General features: G+C 37.4%; 1 protein-coding gene across 3 annotated transcripts in view; it reads right to left on the bottom strand.

The window, feature by feature from the left end:
* Positions 1-14,466: 14,466 nt before the first annotated feature.
* The window catches only part of LOC136886599 (serine protease easter), a 132,918-nt gene continuing 127,499 nt past the window's right edge, over positions 14,467-19,885 (bottom strand). For all 3 annotated transcript variants that reach the window (XM_067159415.2, XM_067159422.2, XM_067159407.2), the window contains one exon: positions 14,467-14,887. In XM_067159415.2, coding sequence (XP_067015516.1) covers positions 14,571-14,887 — 317 coding nt within the window. In that variant the 3' untranslated portion in view covers positions 14,467-14,570. The remainder of the gene's footprint in view (positions 14,888-19,885) is intronic.

Genomic DNA, 19,885 nt, shown 5'->3' with positions numbered 1-19,885 from the left:
AAATCCTTGATTGTAATTGATTTTCATGTTATTATCAACTGAAACCTGGCTTGCTGGAGCGAAGAGTTGATGATGATAATGATGATGATTATATCACTGATTGATTCCAAGTTAAACTGTGTATCAGCGCTAATGAATCTGTAATTTGGAACAGAAAGAGTTATTTGATTGAGGCAAGAATAAATATCCTTGTGTTGCTGATAAATGTGAAGCCTAGTCAATGGCATCATGATATACCTGCAGTAAATTATTTAACCAACAAAGGTAGATATTACATGTGCATGAAATAATATGGAATTTTTGACATATTTCTAACAGTGCTATGGCTGGAAATTTCTCAAAGCCATGGTGCAGATTCCCAAAAAGTAGGCCTACTTATTGCAAGTCTATACTATATTAAAAAGAGGAAAAATTTGTATATTTGTTTGTAACGGATAGACTCAAAAACTACTGAACCAATTTTAAAAATTACTTCACCAGTAATTGCCAGTGAGTAACATGAGCTGTATTTTATTTTCAAAACAATTCGAGGTGGGGGGGGGGGGGAATATAAAAATAATAGGCTAATATAGGCAAAATATCGAATTTGTCGTACATGGACGAGACAAAGCTCAATTTAATCCCCTTGACACAAAGAACAAAACTCGATAACCATGTTTTAAGGCCCTAAAACCAACCGTTGCGGAGATATTGGCACCACACTACCCCTGCTCTAGGAATCGGATTAAATAATGAACTGGCGTAACCATGGCAATGTCAGCTCCAGGATTCTATAGCAGCAAAATTTTCTACAATATATCACAAAAACCTAACATGTTACAGACATGAAAATTGGTATTTGGAATCCCCTTTAAAAATTAAAGAACAGAAATGTTCGTTTTCAGAAAATCCTTTGGGGTGGGGGGGGGGGTTAAGGAAGTAAGGAAAGAGTTGAATTATTTATATGAGGATACACTTATCTCAAAAAATGAAGATGTTACAGACGTTAAAATTTGTACTTGGAATCACCTTTAAAAATGAACATGTTCTTTTTTAAGAAAATCCACTTGAGGGGGTGAAAAGAATAAAATAGCGGGTGAATTTTTAAAATGAGTATCTTCTTCTACCGCTTTACCCACACCTGTGGTGTTGCGGGTGCAAACTATGTAGCACATGTGGATTTTACACTGTTTTACGGCTGGATGCCCTTCCTGACGGCAACCGTATGTGTAGGGATGTAATAACTATTGCGTGTTCCTGTTGTGGTTGGTAATGTGGTGTGTTGAGTGAATATGAAGAGCGTAATGTTGGGACAAACACAAACAACCTGTCCCCTAGCACGGGATCGAAACCGGAACCCTGTGAATCTAAGACCTCGGCGCTCATCACTCAGCCAAGGAGTGGGGAAGTTTTTATAATGAGTATGTCTACAGTATATCTCATAAACGTAACATGTTACAGACGTGAAAATTGGTATTTGTAGTCTCCTTTAAAAGTACACACGTACTTTTGTTTTCAGAAAATCAACTTAAGCTGGAGATCGAAAATAAGTGAAGGAGGAGTTGAATTCTCTTTATGAGGATACTTATTACTCAAAAATTAAGATGTTACAGACGTGAAATTTGCTATTTGGTATCTCCTTTGGAAATAAAGAAAACTTTTTTTCTTGGACATAAAAGAGGACTGTTTCTCACACATAGAGTTCCATGTCCCATGTTCCAGATTTAGGTCTGCCAGTAGCTTGGTCATCTTAGCCTCAAAAGGCAATACCACAAACGTGGTTTACAAAGAGATTCTGGGGTAAATGAAATGCAATTTTTCAGTGAATTTTTATGCTTTAGGAATTTACAGATAATGTCTTAGTGCAGTACCGAGGAACAAGTAATTTTTATCAAATTACGAAATCCTCACAAGCAAAGCCGTGGGTAATAGCTAGTTTTCAATAAAGACATGAAGTGACAATGTGCACATGTTACCATGAGATGACAACTTTAGGCAACATTAACATTTCATTATCAGAAACATGGCAGATGAATTTGCAATTATAACTTCAGCCCAAGAAGGTACGGCGGCTATACCGAAAGTTTTTAGCAGCCCGTAAACCGTAATTCTGAGGACAATGGAATTCTTTTCATTTGAAAGAGCAATGTTTCTCGACCTTGGGACAAGCGCGCGCAACATCTCCCAGCAGTGGTTCCTCTACAGTGCAGGAAGAAAGCACAGGCAGTGCTAAGTCAGACACAGTAAAAGATGGATCTGTCGCGCCTCAGTTTTCGCGCAATTATTTTTTATGATTATAAAAAGAATTTTAAGTGCCGAAGAATGCCATTCTTCTTTGCTGCGTGTGTTTGGTGAGGCTTCCCCGTCTGGGGCCACAGTTGGAAATTGGTTCGCGAGTTTTCAAGGGGTCGGCAGTCAATTGAAGACGAACCTCGTCCCAGTTGCCCAGCAACACCTGTGACTCAAGAAAACATTGATGCTGTGAGGAAAGAAGATCCACATCTTACATTTTGTGACATTGAAGGGACCCTAAATATTGGGTCAACAGCAGTGCAGACCGTCGTTCACAATTATTTAGGCCTTGCCAAGAGATGTGCCCGTTTGATGGCAAAAGGAAGCAACAGTGGATTGGTGTTGTTTCATGCTAGGAAAATTAATGGAAGGCAGTCCCAAGACACCTACAATATTGTCACAGGTGATGAAACATGGGTCTACCATTACGACCCTGAAACTAAGAGACAATCTTCTGTGTGGTGCTTTCCAGGGGAGGAACCACCCACAAAATTTCGACAAAGTCGGGAGTTCTGGAAAGAGGATGGTAGCGCCTATTTCTTATTTTATTTTTTTTACGAAAATGGGGCATCTCATTCTGTCACCTTGGACACACGTCGTACAGTCAGTGCTGAATGGTACGTGAATGATTGTCTGCCCAAAGTCCTCACCACATGGAGGTCACAGCACCCAAAGTCCAAGAGTGGGCACCTTTTGTTGCATCATGACAATGCATCTGCACACAGGGCTGCCAGAACCCTGGACTTTTGGAAAAGGAAAAAGTGCAAGTGTTACCTCATCTCCACTATTCACCTAACCTGGCCCCATGTAACTTCTTTCTGTTCCTTAAGACCAAGGAAAAAATTCACGGGCAGCAGTTTTCGTCAGATAAAGAGGCCATTGCAGCATACAAGAGTGCACTAAGTGACATCCCGAAAGAAGCTTGGAATGAGACGTTTTCTAAGTGGTTTCAGAGAATGGAAAAATGTATACGTGATATTGAGAATATTTTGAAAAGTTGTAATTGTTGTTTTGCAATTTTTTTTCTGTCTCACACTGCTAAAAACTTTCGGTACAGCCTTCGTAAAAAGCTTCTGCTGGAAGGTTACGTGTATTTAAAGAGAGAGATTGTGGCTGGGGGTAAAATATACTGAGATTGCTCAAAAGTGTATTCCAAAGAATATTCTGCATGGGTGATTACTTCTGGGCTGCCTAATATCCTGCAAGTTTTAAAAGGGCCAGCCAGCTTCATCTAATCATACACGCACTCCTTATCAAGAAATAACCAAGGCAGAGCATTTGGTTCACAATCTGTTGGAAGAAGCAAGAGCTCACCTAGAGTTGCAGTCGGCACAGATAATAAATGAGCTGTCAAGAGTATCTTCAGGGATAATTGCCTGCCTTTGGGAAAGGGATAACCTTGCAAAACGATGAGAACAGAGAGGACACACGACCAGCCAACAAATCCTAGTAACCTCAGAGCTGCAAAACATTCCAGACAAATATTTTTAAAAAAACACTAACTGACAAATGATTAATGATATACAAAATGGGAATCAAATCCTCATTTTCTGTATTAGACAAAATTTAGAATTACTTATAAGTAGTGAAATCTGGTTCGTGGATGGAACTTTTAAGGTGAGTCTGTCAGTATTCATTGAGCTCTTCTGTATTCTAGGTTTGATAAGACCCGGAGATACGTATGAGGATCCCGATGTACAACTGACTGCTCCTTTAGTATTTGCATTCATGTCAGGTAAACAAAAAGAAGCATGTGAGACTCTTTTATAAGATGATAGCAAAAGTTGGCACTCTTCTCACACACTTCACACCACTACATCATATTATGTGTGACTTTGAATTAGCCATAATCAATAGTATGAGAGAAGCCGTACCCACTGCAGATATTTTGTGTTGTTTCTTCCATCTGGGACAATCAGTATATAGGGATGTACAGACTGAAGGTCTTCAAGCTCAATGCAACGATCCCAGTGACTGTAGTATTAAAAGAGAAATTCACATGTCGTTAGCACTAGCATTTGTGCCAGTTGGAGATGTCCTGTGATGTTTTGAAGAACTCTGCGATAACGTTTGTACCCCCACAATGCAAACCTGTAGATTCCTACGACGAATATGATGCGTTAGACCAGCCCCATGTTATTCTTCTCGCATGCACACAGCAGGTCTGGGCACGATGAGCACTGAGGAATAAATAGCCGGAAAACACAACACATACACAGGCGGAAAGAAAACGAAAAATGAAAGGAAAAAAGGTCGGAACAACTGTAAAACTTCCATTTGACAGGATTACCTTTAAATAGTTTCCTTTCATGTACCATGTGTGTACATTCCAGGAATATTTAAATAGAGGAAGCAGGTTAAAACACTAATTTAGTGACTTAATATTATCTTCTAAAAAGATTTGAACATCTGTAATTCCGAAATGACTTGCAAAGTATTAAGATATAGTAGAAATTATTACTCATTTCATTTTTTTCCTAAGATATACAGGGTTAGTCACCTAAGATGTTACACGGAAATAACTTCTAAACCATTAAAGATATCGGTATTCTGTTTTCATATTTGTAGATGGTACATAGCTTGTAAAATGATGTGCTACGTATTCTCATGGGGCGATTAATAACCGAGATATTGATACTAACTCCATATTTTTAAATAGAAGGACACAAATTCATACAGCTGGTCTAAAAGTTCAACTGTGTACAAGTTCAAATATGTAAGTATTTTCAAAATAGGACAGTTAGTTTTTGAGATATCAATAAGAACAGAATGCGCTGTTTTGTATGCCGCATCAGACAGCGTGAAGTCGGGCAAGAACATATTGACGCGCAAACAGGTTCTTGGGCGTGAATCCAGCCACAGAATGGGTACCAGGAATGTAAACATTTCGTACACATGGGATGGGTTTGCGAAGTGTGCATGGCAGGACAGGGAGGTGTGAGGTTATTAAAAGGAATCAAATAATTACTTTGACTACAAAGGAACATTACGAAAGCTATAATTGTCACCGATTTGAGTGTACAGTACATACTACTGTATGAATTGAGAAATAAATACAATACAGGACACTGGAAGAGCTCCTTCTAGAAAAGAAAATGAATAATATCCAAATAATCTCCCTTCGCTGTTGTGTGTTCGCCAGTCATATAATACTGTTACACATCCAGGGTATGTTACGATACATCACATTATGTGTACGATAGTGTACAGTACATGCCTGGTATATGTTCTGTGGCTGGAATCAATGCCAGGAAACAGCTTGCGTGCCAATATGTTCTTGGCTGACCATAGGCTGTCTGATGTGGTACGCAAAAGCCCAAATGCGTTCTTATTGATATCTCAAAAAGTAACTGTCCAATTTTGAAAATACTTAAATATTTGAACTTTTAGGCCAACTATATGCATTCCTGCCATTCCATTTAAGAATATGGAGTTAGTATATATCTCAGTTATTATTCACCCCATGAGAATAAGTAGCACGTTATTTTACAAAACCCTGGGTACCATTCACGAATATGAAAACAGAATGCCGATATCTTTAATGGTTTAGAAATTATTTCCATATAACATCTTAGGTGAATAACTCTGTATACAAAAAGTTTTAACTTGCCCATGAAGGTGTTAGTTGTCGAAAACTTTGGAGAACTTCTGGGATGATATTGCTGATTTGGAAGATAGCAACTGTTGCATCATTTCCTTCATAACAGAAGAAGTGGCACATAATGTAATGAAACACTAATTTTCCTATGCGGTCCTATCTGTGATCACTACTGCATCCAAAGTCTGGGGATTCGATAACAATATAGTCTATGCTGCCCAAACATGCAACAAATATATTCCCCCATAAATTTTGTTCTGATCACAATTTGTTTGAGATGACCTCTTCTACATGCAATAGCTACCTAAACACACATGTTGAAAGGATATGATGCCTTTAATGCAGGTAGATGTTGCCAGTGGAGGCTCAGGTAGCTGTTCACTATGAAGGATGCAAGCACAATCTAAGCAGTCGACATATTTGTCACTTTTCCTACTATATTGCCTGCTAAGTGAAACACTACCCAAATTCTTTTTTGTGAGGTTATTTCAATTTTGCAGCTTGTGAGTACTATTTTTTTCTGTAATTCTGGCCTGTGCAGAATCTTTATACAATAGCACATACCTTTGGGGCTGGCGTTTCATTTCCTGAGCATTGTGCCCATAATTATTTTTTTATTTCTTGCTGAGAACTTAGGAATATCTTCAGCTTCACTTGAAACATTGTTCTTATTTGCAATCTGCTTTATTTTAGCTCTGCTTGTAGCTAATTTCTTTTTGGTTTTAATTAAATTCCTACTAAGGATTTTAACTTGTCTTCTCAAATTTAGAATAATTCTAGAAACATAAATATCACTATCAGCTACTTTAGATTTACACAGCAAACTGAGATCAGGTTCTTTTATTTTTACATTATTTTCAGTAATAAATCTTAAATGTAGAGGGCAAATTGAGTTCATTACATTCTAAGCTATTGTTGTTAATATTTTCATTGCCAGTAAGTTCTTTGAATAACTCATTCCAGTGGGGCTTTTCAAATTTTCAGAGACATGCTTAAATAGGACAGCAAGTTTGGAAAAGTGCGTGGAACAGCTCCTGGCTCTAAGCTCTATCGTATTCTTGGAATTTCAGCTTTACCTTATTAACAATAAACAAGTACTTTTATAATGACATCTTCCAAAAAAGTGACACTTGCAAATCCTAGACACGCATATTTTATTTTCTTGGGAATGGTTCAGTATTAACACCCAGATACTTACAATGATCCCCAAAAGGAACTTTCACCCCATCAACGCAGTAATTAAAACTCAGAGGACTTTTCCTATTTGTGAAACTCACAACCTGACTTTTAACCCCGTTTATCATCATACCATTGCCTACTGTCCACCTCACAACGTTATCGGTCTGTTATTACATTTCCACTTTCTCCCTTCACTTGTTTTTTGTAGATTTTTCTTTTCTCTTATTTTTTATCAATCCACACAACATCCTTTTTCTACCATTTACATCCTTTTCCAACTCTTGTGTGAAACTCTCTCAAAATTTTTTTCTTTTCCTCATTTACCACTTTTTTACACTTACTTTTAATCTTGTGATATGTAATCTTTCTTCCATCTTTCCTATCTCTATTCCATTCTTGCCATACTTTCTTTTATTTAACAAACTCCTTCACGTTTTCATTTCCACCAAGGTGTCTCCTTTTCCTTCACTCTCACCAAAATTCTGCCACAAATCTTCTCTGTACAGCTTACAAAATAATGTGTTTTTAAATTTAATTTCCATACTTTTATTTTCTTCTGTTTTATTTCATTTACTCTGACAGTTTTACTTATTTTCAATTTTGCTACCACTACTCTGTGGTCTCCATCAAATACCTCTCCTGATAGTGCTGTTACATCCATCAACAGCCTACAATTTGTTTTCTCAAATAAAAAATTATCAATACATAACTGTTTTTGTCCTTTCACCCCAGCCATATTTAGTGATCTTTCTACCATTCTTCTTTCCACCATATCTGCAGTAAGAAACACATGCCTACTCTATAGATAGCTTTTTATTCATTGTCTCACAAACAACACGAACAGCAAACAAGAGCTAACAACAGGATACACATCTACAGTACATAACCTCAAATCTCTACTGAAGGATGAGATCTACTGCTCTAGTCAAGTCTAGTCAAGAAACTATTATGCTAGTCAATCGAGCATCTACATACTGCTAATGCCAACTGGGATAGGCCACCCTGTGTACTGAAATATTGAAACTTATCAAAAATTTAACTTTTATGGAAGGAAACCATAATTTAATTTCATTGATTGCAAATGTTGAAAACATTCAAGCTCTTTAGGCTTTTTCAACTGAGATATCACCAGCATTTCATAACAGTGGGCTCGTCGGTTGGATTGCCACACCTTTCCGATACTGGTAGCTAGTGCGCCATTGAGACGCCACTGCAAGCCTCCTAAGGAGGACAGTACTCGGATAGTGAACTAGGGGAAGTATATACCTGCACTTGTATAAATACTTGTCTTGGCTTTAAGTTCCCAGAAGGAAACCAAAATTTAATTCAATCAATTGCAAATGTTAAAAACATTCAAGTTCGTTAGGCCTTTTCAACTTATGAAATTACCAGCATTTTGCCCCAGTGTAGCAGCTCATCAGGATTGGCACAGCTTTCTAAGATACTGGCAGCTAGTGCTCCATTGAGATGTCATTGCAAGCCTCCTATGTTTAATACGTCAAGATTATAAATCCCAAATATTATAATTCTATTATGGTGGAACCTCTATTTCTGTTCATGGAAACTATGTTTACCTGGATTTTTTGTTCAAATTACATGGTCCTGCAAGCATCCTAATAAAATCATGTTTTAAAAAACCTGCATTATCCGTTCCTCGAAGAAACGATTTCTCGTGAAAAAGTAGGTATCTAACTAAAGGATGGGTACGACAGCCTACTTATGGATCTTGGGGTTAAAATCATCATTGCAATAATTACAGCAAGTACTTCACCGGTACTGGGAAAGAAACTGGTGGTGAACATGCATAAGGAAGTATCTGAGCATCACATTTTTGGGTGGTGGTATTTAGGGAAACCTTAGAAATTATAAAACAGAGTGGCTGCAACAATTGCAACAATTTCATCAAATGTTCATACTTGTAAATCATCTACATTATTGCCAGGGTTAAATGTTTATTCAAAACTTTATTTATTGTATCGCTGAACAGGTTTTTGGCACTTCTCTCAGGGCACTTAGGTCACTGGGCATGCAGACAGGAATCAAAATTGCTCCTTCCTAACAAGAATCTAGTATTTTAATATGATCAGATGCGATTATGTTCTCAAGACCAGAACTTAATATAAACCCGTGAGACATCTTGGGACTTCCTACTACTGTTTTGGTCCTAATATAAGACGGAATTTTACGTTTTCATTTTTTGTTAAAATATCTTTACAAAAACCACAGTTGTTTTACATGCGCAGCGTAACATTTGAACTTGTACCGACTTGTGCAGCAAATGTCTCAACGCGCTTCAAATAGCTGAGCTCATGGTTACCAATAAACAGAAATTTCTCTTTCCAATTTGCTTATGATAAGTGACAGGCAGAATTGAATACAATGCATTTCAGAACTTTTGAGAATGAATACATTTGAAACCATATTCTTGAGTTCAACATAACCTTTAAAAGTTGATGTAGGCCTAATTTAGGTAGTATAAGACTTCCAGAAACTTACTACAAACAGTATACCAGTTACCAAATTACAATGGAAGAATAAAAAAAAAAAAAAAAAAGAAGGAATTTTGCCATCATGTTGGGCACTTTTGTATCAGATGTGCTTTATTTTATTAGATTATGGCCTACAGAATTAAAAAACTACTTGTTATTTGACTTCTTGTTATTTATGAGGTATTTTTTATGATTTTGAATGATCAAAGTTGCTGACCTGAAAGGAGATTTTGCGGGGAAACTTCAAGTTTCCCCGGTAAAACTCATTGTAAAGTATTGACATGTTTAACTCGTGTAATTAATGTTTGAAGCCAGCCCCACATTCTAGTTTGCCTGCCTCTCACCCAGAGGCCCCAGTCTTTGATTCCCAGACAGGTCAGGCATTTTTACCTGGATATGAGGACTGGTTCTAGGTCCTCTCAGCCTGAATTAATTGAGGCGCAATCCAACAGTGAGATGACAACCCCAGTCTAGAGAGCCAGAAATAACGGCTGAGAGGATTCGTCACCTTATAATCTACAGACGTTCGGGCTGAGCAGTGGTTGCTTCAAGGGCTGTAGTTTTGTTTAGGAGTGCTTGTAAGGTTATAATTATACATATTTAATTATTATGATGTTTAACCAAGTTGTTTATGGTCTGAATTCGTTCCCAGATTTTCCATTTTCTTGTATTGTATGTTTTTTCCCCCTCAGCCCCTCCAAAAATGGAGAATCAAGGTTCCATTGTACGTCTATGTAATATTGGCATATGATTGTTTCAAGCCATTTAGACAATTGACATACAAACTTAAAATTTGAAAAAAAAAAAAAAAAAAAATCAGTCTTATTTACAAAATGTGCACTTCCTTACTGTGGCATGTTGCAGGTGGCAGAGAACGTTCACTGCATGTTAACAGGAAGTAAAGTTATAAAGAAATTTAGGAACAAGACATTTGCTTCTTGAGAGATACAAGGCCCTATGGTTCACTAAGGCTACAAACAAAAATTAGTACCCTGTTAATTCTAAGGCTACCGAGCTCAATAGCTGCAGTCGCTTAAGTGCAGCCAGTATCCAGTATTCGGGAGATAGTAGGTTCGAACCCCACTATCGGCAGCCCTGAAAATGGTTTTCCGTGGTTTCCCATTTTCACACCAGGCAAATGCTGGGGCTGTACCTTAATTAAGGCCACGGCCGCTTCCTTCCCACTCCTAGCCCTTCCCTGTCCCATCGTCGCCATAAGACCTATCTGTGTCGGTGCGACGTAAAGCAACTAACAAAAAAAAAAATCCAAGGCTATAAATGATCACAATCAAATGCAGAAGGGATATTCCTTATTTAATGGAGACAACAATCCAGTCTCAGTAACTTGATTGTAGTAATAAATCTGACATATTTCCAAGTATGGTTTCTGCATAAAAGATGACTGAATGGCTGTCCTCTGCTCCTTGTAGATAGTAAAAGATAAGAAATGTACTCCACATATTCCCTGACAGCACAATAGGGAACATACTGGCTGGCAAGGCCTGTTATGTTCATCTGAGCCATCTATGAAGGATTCTGGAATCTTAATGAAATCGTGGAAGAAAATGTGTCCCACTTCTATATTTTCATATATAAATTTGACCTGCTGTTACTGTAGTTAAGAAGGTATACCCCTAGGTGCTCACTGCTGCTACACTGGTTTGAATGCAAGGAGAGTGTATAGGAGTTGTGAGTAGCCTACCTACAGTGCTTGACATGGAATTTGTCATGCTAATTATTTTATGTTTAGTAAGCATGCAACTTAAAAGATTTTCAGTCTGTCAAACACAAGTTCAGTATACTAGATAACACTATAACATACCTGTAAAAAAATCACAGTATTAAACCAAGGCCCCACACCGCTGGCTGCGTCCATGCGTTTACAACCATGTTGAGGACACTCCTGAGCTCGCCGAGGAGATTGTAGTACGGAATACATGCATTAACTTACATTAACAGACGAATTAGTACACCTGTCGATGTTATTGTTATTTCTATGATACGAGATAACACGGTAAGAAACATTTTTAATTAGGTTCATAGAAAATATTTTTAAAAGGGGCCGCAGTAGGAAACAGAAGACCTCAGTTCGCAAAATGAAACCACTGTATTGCTACATTTAAATCAAATGCTAGGCAGAAGTTTTAAACAGGGATGTAATCCGAGGTCTGTAGTTATAAAAATGGACCATGAAGTGTGAAAAATCTGTATGTGTTCTTTCACACTAATTCTCGGTAAATATCCGACAATGTCTCATTAAGGCCTCAGGGAAACTTAGCCATTCCAAAGTAATTGATAATGAAAGACAGCCTACACCAATTACTGTGCACACATAACAACTGAGCACATTTTGCATTGTTTTTGAACAATCTTCACTAACATGTTTTAAATTAAAAGAACAGTCCGTGAAAACAGAAAATCATCTTATACCGGTACATGAAATTGATAACCTTAAAAAGACCACGTAGCTCACAGGCTTGTAATGAGCATTTTATAGACCTGGGCCTAGTAAAAAAATCTGAATAACATGTTTAACCATTCTTTTACTACAAAACAGGTGTGAAAAATGAGAAATTAAGACTTACAGTGGGTTACCTATAACGAATTGTTCAGATAATGCTTAATAATTTGAAGCTATACATTGCCCTAAAACTAGAAAGGTTTTATCAAGCTTTGTCAACCATATTTTCAGGATTCTAGGCTCATGCTTTTTCCAATTATTAGTACTGGTACACAGTCTGTAAGAAAAATATGCACTTTTTTTTTTCGGAATAGTTGTTTATTTCTTAAGAATTATCCCTCAATAATGGGGAAAAGGTCAATAATAAGAAGCCTACACATACAAAAGTTCCATGTCCATACGTTCTCTGAATCTACCGTCCTATTATGGTAATTGAAGATAATTTCTTAACAGTTCAATTTCCACTCAAAATAAGACATACCAGATCCCTTCTGATAGCAATCTGTACAATTATAAGCTGCACAGGGGTTCCCCATCCTTGAATAATTTTCCACTCCACAAGTAAGGCCTAACTTAACTCTCCTTTAATATTGCCCATCAATTTAACTACCGGTAGGCCTACTGTAAAAGCTCTCACTTATTCACCAAAAACATTTGCCAATATATATTACTCCATCACATATAATATTAAAACAGACTTACTAACCGACACAATTCAGTATGAAAGTAATCAAGGAACTGTAAACATTATCAAGTACTAACCATGCATTCAAAGCTGAAGTGCCCACAATATGGTGATGCGCGAATGTGTTCAATATTCCTCATAGCATCAGCACGCTCTGTGAGTCTAGATAAGTATTATTAAAGTTTTTGTATTAAACAAAGAATGAGATGTTTCATTCTACGAACATCCTCAGATTCTATCAAATCACTTTAAATCATGCGTACATATGTACAATATTGTTTACGTTGTGTAAACTTGTCAATGATTGAGAGTTTGGTGATAATGTGTACAAGTATTAACAAATACTGATTGTATTAGTATTCAACCATCACCGTATTAACCTGTTGAAATGTTTCTGCACTTATCTAAGCTTGTAAATGTAGTCCGTTGCCTTCAAACACTGTTTCCGGACTGTGGTCATGGAGGGGCTGAGTGGAGAGTTTTCGCGAGTATTGCATCCTGTTCCGTGAAGAAGGGAGGGGAAGTAGGTCAGTGAAGGGAGTGTTCTGAAACCTGCCTTCTGTCCATTGGAGATGGTGGGAGGGTTATTTTTTTTCTTCATGTTATAATGTATTTTATGTATTTGGGAGTAAATGTAAAGTTAATGAGTTTGGTTAAATAAAGTATGGAAATGAATTAGATTATCTTGTAAGATGTTATTTTTAGTGATAAATGATCATCTAAAAGATCGTATCGATCGGTGAAAGACGGAGTGTAAATTCAGAGAATTTACTACAGATAAGAATTTCCTAACCCACATTCCAGACATTGAAGTGAAAGGTTGTCAGTGAATGAGAGTATGATGAGTTTCATAAGCTGGAAAAATATTGTCAAAGATTTTATAATATTGTTATCCTCAAACTCTGATGAAAGTGATGAAAACATAAGCCTAAATGATCCATCTTGCTCTACATCAGAAGTAGATGAAATAGATGTAATTAGGATACTAGAATAAGAAGGTACATTCAATGTTTTGCCTTTAACCTTTTATTGACCCGTGATATAAGTTCCCGCATCTTTCATTGTTGAAATAGTAGTTCACTGAAATATTGTTTTATAATTTTTATAGGCTATATTATACTGATTATAATGATGTTATTCCTTTATTGTTGTATTTTGTCCTGGAGGGTTCTTTAATGTGTTGGTAATCATGCTTTCTCTCCTTTTGCCAGGCTCGTTCGTTCTCTCTCTTACTTTCAACCAAGCTGGCCGTTTAAACCCAATTGTGGGGAGCACACTAAGTTATACCTTCTGAGCTATGCTATCTGAATTAGGAAACACTAAGCTCTTGTGTAACCACCGAGGATATATGGTAATTAACATAGGAAAAATAATACACTGTATCTCATGGTTTGGCTCCTTGGCTGAATGGTCAGCATACTGACCTTTGGTTCAGAGGAAGGATTGTTTCATCGTCCAACAGGCTGTAAACACTCCAGAGACATGTCATGGCAGCTGGACATATACCCTGGGTTTGATTCCTTGCTCGGCAGAGGACTTTAACTGTGTATAGTTCATTTCTCTACCTTGGGAATTGGGTGTTTGTGCTCATCTTAATACATATCTCTTTATCTACAAACACATCACACTACCAACCACCACAGAAACACGCAATGGAAGATAAATCCTTCTACATAGGGTTGGAGTCAGAAAGGGCATCTGGCTGTAAAACTGGGCTAAAAGCAAAAAAAAAAAAAAAAAAAACATATATATATTGAGAAAAAGGCCACGGAAAAGAAATACATTTTCATAATTATAAAAACATTTATGCACTATTTTAAAAACAATACACAACTACATTTTTTAGGTAAATTTATAACACTGTCAGTCTTGAAACTACTACCAGTTTTAAGATTCTATATTTTTAAGGATCCAGTTTATGTATTCAGATACTCTTGTATAAACACTGGGTGCATCTCTTCCTCCACATGGATAGGATCCAAAAGACACAATCCCTATTTGGTACAACTTTCCTGTAGAATTCTGGATGTGCATAAGAGGCCCACCACTGTCTCCTTTGCAAGCATCTTTACCCTGAGTATTTCCGGCACATAGCTGAGTTTCATCAAGTGGCCACACTTCCGGTGCCTGGAGAGCATTGCAGTCATCACGTGGAACTCCTTGAATCATTGCATGTTGGAGAACAGGGCTTCCAGTTTTTACATCTGCCAAGGAAAGATACTTGTTTCAGATATATTAAATCTTACAATTTATCTGGTTGGAAATATATGAATAGAAAAAATGTTCAGGAAAACTGAATATTAGACAAAACATCACAGCTAGTCAACACAAGAACAACCAACTAGAGGGAAGAATATTCTAGACATGGTGCTGATTAAACCAGATGAGTTCTGTAGAGAAACTGAAGTTATGGTAAAAGTGACCATAAATATGATTTACTCATATTTAAAAATAAATGCAGTACCAAGGAAGGTTATAAAAATAGGACTATTGAGCAATACCATATAGGCCTAGTTGATAAGAGAGGCATAAGGGAGTTTGAAAAAATTAATTATTATCTGTGGAAAATAGTAATGTAAACAGTGGATGGGTTTAAAGCAGTTTCATTGAGGAGTATGGAAACAGGTATGTACCTTTAAAGGTGGTAAGGAATGGTCAAGACTCACTTCATTATAACATACTGTAAATAAATAAATTAAGAACGAGGTGCAGTTTAGAAAGAAATAGAGTTAGGAATGATTGTGGAAGTAAGGAAAGAATGAAGAAACTTACTAGAAAATTTAATTTACCAGACCAGTCAGCTAAGGATAACATGATGGCAATCATATGAGTTTAAGTGAAAAATGGAGGGTATGTATAGGTACTTTAAGGACATTCCAGGAACCATTATGAACAAGGGGAGTGTATAGGTATGTGAGGATTTCCAGAAGTGTTCAATTCTTTAAAAACACTGACATTTATTTTAAATTTTGTTGTTTTCTATTCATTTTTACAATATAATACTAGTTCTAGGCTAAAAAATTACAATAACACAATAGCTTCTTCACATACATTTTATTGTTAAGATTGTCACTCAAGATCTACAGTCCACAAAGTTACCAGTACAATAAAAAAAAGACAAGGAAATTTTTTTGATTATTCCAAAGAATAATACACATGAATACTAGTTACCAACATGTAAACTTGAAATAGATTTCTTACAATTATAATACACAAGATGAATATTTTTTTTTTAATGAGAAACTAAACACATTCCAACAAATTCCAGTCACTTTTATGACACTAATCTACTGTTTTATGATAAAATATTGTGGTACGGACTCTTTAGGTGTCTGAAAATGATAAAGAACAATTTCTTAATAATCTGATCGAATTAAGCCAGAGATGTGGAAATAACACTAATGGATTTACATTTCATGGACTTCTTTTGTCATCCTCAAATGTGTGTTACCTTCTCTTGCACCAATCACAGCATCCAACCTTTCAGGCATGCTCCTGATTAATGCTGCTGAGTCCTCTTAAGGTAATCGCCCACTACACCGCGCAGCGCAGCCGAGAAGATATTTCCATGGTCTGCTTCTTGTGAAATGAAATGGCTTAACGCCCACTGCAGGGAGCCGCGCCGCGCGGAACAAGCTTGTGGAATTTCCGCCAGGTTTCTGGCACGGAACTTTTTCCTTTCGGCGCGCTTGTGTGGGTGAGGGTAGAAGGAAGGAATAACGGAAAGAATGTGGTTTCATGTCGTTTCGGCAGTCCTCGTGAGTCCTCGACTAGTGCCAGCACGCTCGTACCTTCACGCGGTTAGTGGTATTGTGCACTGTACACCTTTCTCGGCGAAAGGTAGTATTTTCTCGCTCTACACACGGCTTCTTTATTTGGTAGTTGCTTAACGTCGCACCGACACAGATAGGTCTTATGGCGACGATGGGACAGGAAAGGGCTAGGAGTGGGAAGGAAGCGGCCGTGGCCTTAATTAAGGTACAGCCCCAGCATTTGACTGGTGTGAAAATGGGAAACCACGGAAAACCATTTTCAGAGTTGCCGACAGTGGGGTTCGAACCTACTATCTCCCGAACACTGGATACTGGCCGCACTTAAGCGACTGCAGCTATCGAGCTCGGTACACACGGCCTAACTAGGTTCAATAGTTCATATAATTTTTCTTGGGACATATGAAAGTAGTGGGAAAATTTACTTCGGTCCTTTAGTAGATCAGGAAATAAATGGTGAAACTATCCGTACGTTTCCCTTTTCTCATAAATGTTGTGGACCCAAACTTTCCTTTCGCGTTTTTCTTCTTCCTCATTTGCAAGTAACGCAACCGCAAATAATAAGTCCTCCTCGGAACTGGAACTCATATTTCTGTGTGAGCTGCACTTCCCCAACTGGAGAGACGCGGCGCAGTGAGGTGTGCTGTATGGGTGAAGTCTCGGAAAATGTCCCGTGGAATGTTCCACAAGCTTGTTCCGCGCGGCGCAGTTCCCTGCAGAAATCGTCTCCCATTCTTCCAAGAGGGCGTCCTGTACGGTGTCTGGATAGTGTTGACAGACCCTTCTCTCCAGCTGGTCTCATAGATGCTCAATAGGATTCAGATTGGGGCTTCAAGCAGGCCAAACCATAACATGAATCTCTGCTTCATCCAAGAACTGTTGCATACATCTCGCAACATGTGGGAATGCACTGTCTTACATTCATGTGAAACCATCACCAATAAATGAAATGAAAGGAACAGCTTGCTCTAGAAATTTTACACACAACCATGCAACTTGTTGCTTAATCATCAGCCACTCTATATGTATGTTTTAATTTTTTCATGTCCTAAGATAACTGAAGTAATAACCTTCTTGGTTTATGCCACACGAAAGGAATTATACAACTGGAAAACTTAATTTCTCAAAAGTAAACCCAACTTTCCTAATAATCCCTAAAGGTTTGAATTAAACTGAACTGCTGTAAGGAAGAAAAGTCCTCTCCTTTGTCACCAGAAGGCTCACTAAGCTCCATTCTATGTGAAAAATTGTTTGTATTGCTGTATTTGCATATTTGATGTCTCCACAGCAGTCAGTCCGGCATATAGATTGCATTAAATACTAACAGAAAATAACAAGGTCCTAATTTCAAGGGCATCCCCCACTGCCAGCTCAATTTTATTGAAAATCATCTACTTATGAAAGAGAATCCTCAAAATTATCTAATATTCATTAGACAGATTGTACTTTTAATTCTAGACAAAGATAATACTGTTGGTCATTTGTATTTTTTTAAATCGGCAAATAGGTGATGGGCATTTCTGGTTTTTGTTGCAAAATCTTCTGCTATTTCAGGTTTTTTTTTTTAAAAAGTTGCTTTATGCTGCACCGACACAGATAGGTCTTATGGGGACGATGGGACAGGAAACGGGCAGCTAGGAGTGGGAAGGGAGCGGCCATGGCCTTACTCAAGGTACAGCCCCAGCATTTGCCTGGTGTGAAAAAGGAAAACCATGGAAAACCATCTTCAGGGCCGCCGATAGTGGGGTTCGAACCCACTATCTCCCGAATAGTGGATGCTGGCCGCACTTACAGCGACTTCAGTTATTGAGTTTTAGGGGTCGATTGATCAGGTGCGTGATAAAGGATATGGGATTGACTTTCTACAATTGCTTGGTATTTAATATAATTTTCTTCTTTTAATATGTCTAGCATTCTGGATAGGTTTAATGGGACTTTAAGGAACTTATTTTCAGCATAAACTTAAACCATTTTGCCACCATCAATATGCAGCTGAAGGAACTTTGAACACCTGTTAGGTATTATTGATATAATTATTATCTTAATAGTGCCACCTTCCCATGTTTATACAGGGTAGCAGAGCACCTAGGCTCAGTTTAGGACTTCGCAGAGTTTAAGGCCAGATGCACTTGCTGTTACCTCATGCTGACCCCACTGAATATCTCACCCAACATAATCAGAATTCAAACCCTGGGTACTGATTGAGAGCTGAATGACTAGACCACTATGACACAAGTTTCAAAAGCCTTGTATATTTGGTGCCCTAACATTTTTCTGATTATATGATGTTTGTTGCATTTGGTGTTTTTATTAGATATTAACTGGGACTAGAATTGAGAACCCAGTCTAGAAAGCAAAGAATAACTGCCGAGAGGATTTGTCACCTTGTAATTGCAGATCTTCAGGCACCATAGGGTTTGTTATGTTTTTAGAATGGAAAAAAACAGTCATAATCTGCACATCAGATATCATTCTGTGTTTTGAATACCATTACTGCAACCTAGAATAAGAATAATGTTTTTCATGTCAGTTGCAGTGTTCTGCAACCTTTTTCTATTCATGGCACTCCAAAACGTTAATCACTTCAAAAACGCCCGGTATGACACTATTAATACAAATATGTAATGTCACCAACTTATTATTATTATCATTATTAAACAGAAATTGTCTCAAGAATTTATAACATTTATGAACTTCATTTATGAACTTCACTGTACAGTGTAGAAAATACAAGAAAATACTAACATTATTTGCTGATGTCCCTAACCTGTTTTATGCAAGAGAAATAGTGAGAGATTTACAGTATGATATCATGTATTATCTTGGGATTCTCTAACTAGTTCAATGACAATAAGTGATATTCAGTAGTTTAAAGAACAAATATGACTTTTCATGAGCAGTCTGTTCGCATTGATAGGTGTGAAGTAACACAGTATAAAAATATACAATTTACCAAGGTGAATTTAAATATTTGGAAGTGATAACTGACTCTTAGTTAACATGGGATGCTCACATTAATTATATCATAAAGAAAATCTCTTCACTCATTGGTGTCATGCACAGATTACACTATTCTGCTTCCACTGCTCCAAAAAAAAGTATATCATTCATAATACATTGTCATTTTCAAAACACGTGTGTCATTTGGGGTTGGTGGCAATAAAATGATCTCTTACAACTTCAGGTCTTAAAAAATATAGCAGTCAGAAAACTTTATGGCATTGACTATTCCATTAGAACTAATATTATTTTAAAAGATACTAAAATGCTCAAAACTGATCATACCATACAATATAATGCTATACTCTTCGGGAAGTGGTACACAGGAAGAACTTGCACTGACTGGCGAAAAGTCATGGGAAGGGGTGTCCCATTAGAAAATGTGCCATGTATTACCCCTGAGCGTTGCAGCTAACTGTGGTATAGATGAGT

This window comes from Anabrus simplex, chromosome 1 (assembly GCF_040414725.1).
Source record: "Anabrus simplex isolate iqAnaSimp1 chromosome 1, ASM4041472v1, whole genome shotgun sequence".
Classification (NCBI taxonomy): Eukaryota; Metazoa; Arthropoda; class Insecta; order Orthoptera; family Tettigoniidae; genus Anabrus; species Anabrus simplex.
This window is presented reverse-complemented; position numbering and strand designations above follow the sequence as displayed.